This window comes from Chelmon rostratus, chromosome 4 (genome assembly GCF_017976325.1).
Source record: "Chelmon rostratus isolate fCheRos1 chromosome 4, fCheRos1.pri, whole genome shotgun sequence".
Classification (NCBI taxonomy): Eukaryota; Metazoa; Chordata; class Actinopteri; order Chaetodontiformes; family Chaetodontidae; genus Chelmon; species Chelmon rostratus.
This window is the reverse complement of record NC_055661.1, coordinates 14,469,418-14,476,243: the sequence shown is the minus strand read 5'-3', so window position 1 is coordinate 14,476,243 and position 6,826 is coordinate 14,469,418. Positions and strand designations below refer to the sequence as shown.

The window sequence follows — 6,826 nt, the reverse complement described above, 5'->3', positions numbered from 1 at the left end:
AGTTATTTCATAGTAAAAATAATGAATGCTCACACACAAATGCACATGATTTTTTCTTTTAATCTCGATGCAAAAGTTCTCAAAATAATTTTCACTTTTATTTCAGGAACACTCACACAGTATGTGAGTGTTTATCCTGATAGAAGGTGGAACGTGTTATGTTAAAGGGGAAGTTTGGCATTTTTGGAAATGTGCACTTTTTTGCCCAGAGTTAGATGAGGACATCAAAACCACTCTCATTTATGTCCATGAAATATGAAGCTGCGGGACTATTTCTTTGCAGTGCAGGAGCAGTGACTTCCAGGAGTCTCTGCTGGTTACTTGGCAGCCTCACGATGATGACAAGCCTCCAGGAAGTCACTTCGCCTGGCCAAGAAATGGTTCAGAACGTGACTGTAAAAACCGCAACTTGTGTATTTTTGCATGTGTTTTTTGCACGGATTAAGCAAATGAGGTATAACATGTTAATTAGTGCGCTTTAGAGGTGCTGGGAGGCTGATTTATGACCTTCGGATGGAGCCAGGCTAGTTGTTTCCCTCTGTTTTCAGTCTTTATGCTAAGCTAAGCTAATTATCTCCTGGCTGTAGCTTCATATTTAGCATAACAATATGAGAATGGTATTTTGTCTCATCTAACTCTCACTAAGAAAGCAAATAAGCGTATTCCCAGAATGTTGAACTGCTCCTTTAAAGAGGTTAGGTGGAACTCTGTTCTTTTTTCAAGCAGCGGCAAAGTGTTGCTTTTGTTACGTAACAAAATGTTTGTGAGGATTGAGGGGACACGAGGTGTAACACGTTGCATCACCTCCTGCACGAATCAGACATCTCACATTCCAATAAATGTTATTGATTTCTTGACTGAATTGTTTGTTTGTTTTTTGACAAATCTGATCTATCTGCCCTCTGGAACTCAAAAAGGTAAAGGAGCGGGATGTGCCTCGTCGTAATGCCGTGCTCTGATCAGCAGCCATGCATGTAGCTGTCAGGAGGCTGCAGATGTTTAAGAAGATACCCCCTTCCCCAAGGCAAAGTGAAATCAATGGGACTGTTGTAAACATCTGTCACGAAGCCCCGATCGAACAAAACACCGAAGACACAAAGCTTCCAAAGATCCTCGGCTCGTAAGGTTCGTAAGCTTCTGTGGCTCTGTGATACTGACAGCATGGAGGCAGAGGGATGGAAGCAATGATCACGGTAAAATGATGCTTCATGAGGTTTGCTGCACCCGCCTGTGGGCCACCAAGGTGCCTCTGCCTGTGCCACAGGCAGCAGATGAGGTGGTCCAGCCCCGGCCTCCTGCTGACAGCCTGTCCTCCCTGGTCCACCCTGAGGTGCTCTGCCTCGGACACTCTCTGAAAAGTGAGTTTCTGTCCTGCAGGTTGTGATAGGAGGGTTTGTATGTGTGTGTACTGTTCTTAATCTAAAAGTTTCTGCATGAGGCAGTTTTTTTTTTTTTTTTTTTTTTTGACATGTTAAAGCATGTGTCCGTGTGTATATGTAGTGTGAATATGTGGATAGGCTCTTCCTGTGAGGACGTGACATACGCAACTCCCTGCGTTTATCAAATTCCCCCTCGAACATTTACCGCAGCAAGTGAGATTGATGTTCGACGCAGCTGCCACAAGCCAAAGTGTGTTGTTACTCAGCAACTGCTGTCTATTCATGATTATTTGGCAAATCAAACAAGTGTCAGGAAGTTTGTCTGTGTGTCTGTCTCCATGGCACAGTATCTGTGAAGATGATGGCAGCAACCTGAATGGAGTCAGCTCAGTCTGAATGTTCACACAGCGACCACTAGGCGGAGTAAAGAGACATACATGCAGTACTGTGAGGTGGCAAGTCATTATGATGGGTTTTCAAATGTTCAACAGACATAGACACTGACTGTATCCAGAAATCTTAAGAATTAACACAATTCTCCTCTTTAAATTTGTGGCATGTGCCATTGATTCACTGACCAAATCGTGGAGTTTGAGAGATGTTGACCAAAATGCTGAAATGTTTGCTCAGGATACAAACCCACCACTTTGGTTTCCCACAGAGCGTCTGACATTTGATACATGCAGATGAAATGTTTTCTGCTACATAGCAGGTGATGTGTGTTTTCTTTATCCACACATTCCTCTGTTACATATGATTCTAAGATTTTTTTAGATCATAGTCCTTCATCTCATCAGTCAGGTTTTAACACATTTGAGGTATGTTGCTGCCCTCTACAGGAAATAAGAATTCTATCTGCTTTATTACATTTGAACATGTCAGTAGGTCTGTATAGCATCATGAGTAACTTTTATGTCTATTATCTGCCATGTAACATCTTGTATTGTTGCAATTACAAATGACAAAAAATTAACCTGAAACAGATGTGACAGTTTGATACAAATATATATATTTTATTGCAATCAAAGAACTTCTTGCAGGACCAAAAAAGACAGACTGAAGCAAAGATAAAATGTGCAGAGGTAATAAACAAAGCTGTATGAAGAGACTCAGTTAATGACAGTTAACACACATTTTGAGAGAAGCTCTTAAAATGTTCATACGGTTTTCAATGAGGTCTGTGTGCTTAAACAATCAAATTCATTCTTTGACAATAACCATATTACTTGTAACCGCACTGTCTTCCCAGGAACCTCCAGGAGTTTCATTGTGATACCGTATGAACATTTACACTATTATATACTAAACTGTATACTATAACTCTTTTTTGTCTACTGATCTTACCAAATAGCTCAACTGCTGCAGACTGCTCAGAACAGACAAACAGGCTGATTGTAAATACTTGTTCATTCATCAGCCATTAGTCATTGTGACTCTTAGCCATTATTTCTGGTCAACGTTTAAGGAGTCAAATCATGTTTAACATTCATGTTTGGCATTGTCAAATTTTTGGGGTGCAACCTTAATGAGAAGCATTGAGCAACAAAGTGTGTATAAGAAATGAAAACAAAAACAAAAGGACAGCACTGGAAACATTAACAAGGAACAAATTTTGCTAAAAAATATTCAGGTTTTTGTCCCTGACCTGTCCAGTAACACGTATGACAAGAGACTGCACCATGTGTCACATAAAACTCCTCTGCACAAAATAAACAGTGAGAAACAATATATCAGAACATGTTCCCAGGCTTTGTGCATGTTCTCCAAAACTCTTCAGAGAACCAGAACCAGATTTTTTTTTTTCACTGTCATGATGGCGTTAAACTCTATTATCTGTTTCTTTTTTTTGAACCACTGAAACATTGAAATCCTCAGTGATGTAATAACTTGTATGGGACAAGATGACAATGTCTGCAAAACACACTTTAGGTGGACTGCAGAATAAATATGTTGTTCCTCCAGACACTGCATCATTCAGCTGTGTCAGTCACTGTCTGAGGATTCACTGGAGCTGGAAGAGGAAGAGGAGGAAGACGATTCATGTTTCCTCTTCTTCTGTTTCTTCTTATGGTTCTTCCCGTGGTCCCTTTTGTTCTTTTTACTTTTCTTCTTGTGGCTTTTCAGTTTCTTTTTCTTCTTCTTTTTCCTCTCCTCTTCGTCAGATGAAGAGTAGGACTGGCTGTGTTTCTTTTTCTTCTTTGTGATCTCATCACTCGACGATGAAGCAGATCTAGTGAGTAAAAAAAAAAAAAGTAATCATTGAAAGACCACAAGCCAGTAAGATAAGCAAACTGATCTGACCAGTTTATTTTGGATTATATCTGCTTTAAATCTGTTATTGCTTATTTACTGCTTAAATACAGTATATCCACTCACACTACATAGACAGATCTTTCTATACATTGTTTATATTTCCATTATGTTTCTGTTGTCAGAAGACTGAAGAAGAATTAAAAAGTGATGTTTAGGGTCAGTGTGAACAAAAGGTTACCTCTTTCTTGACATTCTGTTGCTGCCTTTTTTCTGTTTGTGCCTCTTTTTTCTATTATCGTCATCATCATAGGAACCTGCACAGAATTACAGACAGAAGAGTCAAGATTCTTTTTATTGGAACAGTAGCTGCTTGGAAATTAAAGTGGCAAGTGATGCAATATCTGTGTGTACTGCTGTCGCTCCTCTATGATAAATCACCAAAATCCACCTGATGAGTTCTAAAGACAGCAGAATCTACCTTGTCTAGGACATACTACGCAAGATCTGGTTTAGCCTCAATCACAAATTAAGGCTGTGTCAAAGGAAACATCCCATCCGACACTAACTCTGAACTCACTGATTTAACATAGTATCCCCATATGAAAGTCTTGTCTAGCTTTCCCAAGACATAGAAATTTAAGACAAAAATAGAGACTGTATCCTGTAACAGGAGAAACCTCGAGTAATTTCCTCTGTCTTTCTTGCTTCTTTGCTTCAAAGCATCACAGTCCAGCCAGGCTGGCAAACCTTTTTCTGTTTGTGGAGTTTATTAACATCAAGTTATGTGACTTCTGAGTACTGACACAGAATTTCCTAATGTCTTATTGCCACTCGTGTGTAAAACTATCTTGTGAATCTGTCAGCGAGTTCTTCCAAGACTATTTAAAAAGGATATTTCCTTGCATTATGTTTTTCCTACTTCCCATTATTGTTTTTTTTTCTTCTCCAAATTCCCATCTCCATCATTAATGATTATCTTATTGCTGTTTATTTCCAATATTATCAGTTTAAACTTAATATTCATTACCTCTCTGATGCTGGCCACTTCGCCCCAGCTTCTCATTGCGTTGAGCTGTGGCTATGTCGTCTTCACTCTCCTCACTGCTGGTGCTGCTCACATCCAGAACAATGTCTTTCTGGGGGTCAACTCTGACAAAGTTTCGGCACTCAAAGGTCAAGTGGCCCGCTGAAAAATCAACGCCCAAGAGAGAATGGGTGAAAAACGATGACAAAGCAGGATGATTTTACACTAACCCTTCCAACTGCTATAACGAAATATTAATCATCATACGAATCAGTATTTACTCACTATTAACATCAACATTTCTGGATTAAATGTGACTGTAAAGGATCCTTAAATGCATCACTAGACCTTTACAACAGACTGTTAACAAGCTACGTGTACCCAGGCTTATGAAGGGACTAACAGAAACACAAAAACAACAAAACTCCTCCTTTAGCTTGCTTTACTTACGATATCCACATTTCTTGCACCCCGCTCTGATGTTGTCCTTATTAGGCCCTGTGCGATATGAAGAGTTTTTTAGAGCTTGTCCAATAACATGATTATTAAGTCAATATGTACATTAGCTATAGCTTTTGTAGCAAAATAACTGCATTTAAAATGATCAATTCTATGTGTTAGGCTCTCCTTGAATTCATACTAAAGCATATAAAACATGTCTGGAGATTTGCTCAATACTTTCCCACGACAAACGAAAACTTTTCACTTTCAGTAGCTACATTTCTTTCTGTTCTTGAGTCGTGGAGGTACATAAACATTTAGCTAGCTAACTGTAGTTACTGCTAATAAAATAATGCGTTGCTAGTACAGCTTTACAGCTGTGTGAACGTTGGGCTAACGTTAAGGATAAGCGTCACTTCGTGTTTCTCGTTACTCTGACATTTTCACAGCAAACTACAGGAGTCATACATCTCAAAATGTTCACTTACAAACAAAAACACCTACCTGGATCAGTCATTGTACTTTCCACAGTAAAGCCGAAAAAGTACAAAACTGATAGACGTTGGCGCGCGGACAACCCTGAATTTCCACGAGTCTTCACTCAAAATACCGCCGGCCGAAAACATTTACAATACTGGGTTCCGCCGTCTTCTTTTGTTCCTTTTTTTTTTGTTCCCCTTCGATAGCGGTTGACAAGCCAAATTATTGGCGCATTACCGCCACCAACTGGACTGGGGTTTAGTGTAATCGTTTGCACTGGTGCAAAGGACCTATTCATCAGTTTAACAAATAATTTAAGGACAGCTTTGTCCTTAAAATACATTTAAGGACAGCTTTGAAGAACTGAGAAACATGTTAAATCCTGAAAAGATAGATGAAAAGAACAAAACCTGACACTGTTGTCAGTGCAGAATCTGCATTTTTATTTGTTTTCAGTAAATTATGCAATAAAAGATAAAGAACTAAACGCAGATGATACCAGGTTTAACATGACTAAACATAAGGAGACGAATTCTCTATTCTTACTTATATTTATACCTGCATAAATTATGAAAGCTGTCTGAACAACCTCTTAACATGTAAAGGGTTTTAACATTTATTACCTGTTAGTGTATTTTCATTGTTCATATGTTTATTTGTAGCTAATAAGGTGCTACATGGGAACGGTTTGCCATATAGAGTGATGCAATGTGTGCCAGAAAGGTTAGACTGTCAGTGAGTGTGCAATAAAATCTATTTTGTATGTTCCTTCTGCATCGCCCTGATTCTGAGTAATTCCATGCATTCATTTAATTAAAAAAAAGAAGATTTTTTCAGAAACAATATTTTGCCTCATGCTTGATTGCTTTCCCAGTAAAACCAGTTGTGGTTTTTTGTTAGGGGTTAATTGAAGGCAGCCAGAGTCAGACTGGCAGATGGAAAATGTCGACAGATGCGGGGCCCCCAGACATGCCCTCATCATCATGTCTGTGACTGTGACACACAAAAACACAGACACGTGCGCTCTCACACACACACACACACACACACACACACACACACACACACACACACACACACACACACAATCTCACTCTTGGTCTTTTGATCATGCCATCTGCCTCAATGACAGTTCTGCCAGAATTAATACTGTAATTCCCTTTTTTCACAGTAACAACTGATATTATTACAGTTGGTGTTACCTTATCAGATGATGCCTCACAATAAGCTGCCTCACAACTCTGCCGAG

At 39.2% G+C, this 6,826-nt stretch overlaps 1 protein-coding gene across 1 annotated transcript; it reads right to left on the bottom strand.

The window, feature by feature from the left end:
• Positions 1-2,371: 2,371 nt before the first annotated feature.
• Positions 2,372-5,712, bottom strand: srek1ip1 (SREK1-interacting protein 1). Its single transcript, XM_041935859.1, has 5 exons — positions 5,602-5,712; positions 5,107-5,154; positions 4,660-4,818; positions 3,871-3,946; positions 2,372-3,609 (listed from the first exon to the last, which is right to left on the bottom strand). Exons 1-5 carry the CDS (start codon positions 5,612-5,614, stop codon positions 3,363-3,365), a joined length of 543 nt encoding a protein of 180 aa, XP_041791793.1. The 5' UTR covers positions 5,615-5,712; the 3' UTR covers positions 2,372-3,362.
• Between the last annotated feature and the right edge of the window lie 1,114 nt (positions 5,713-6,826).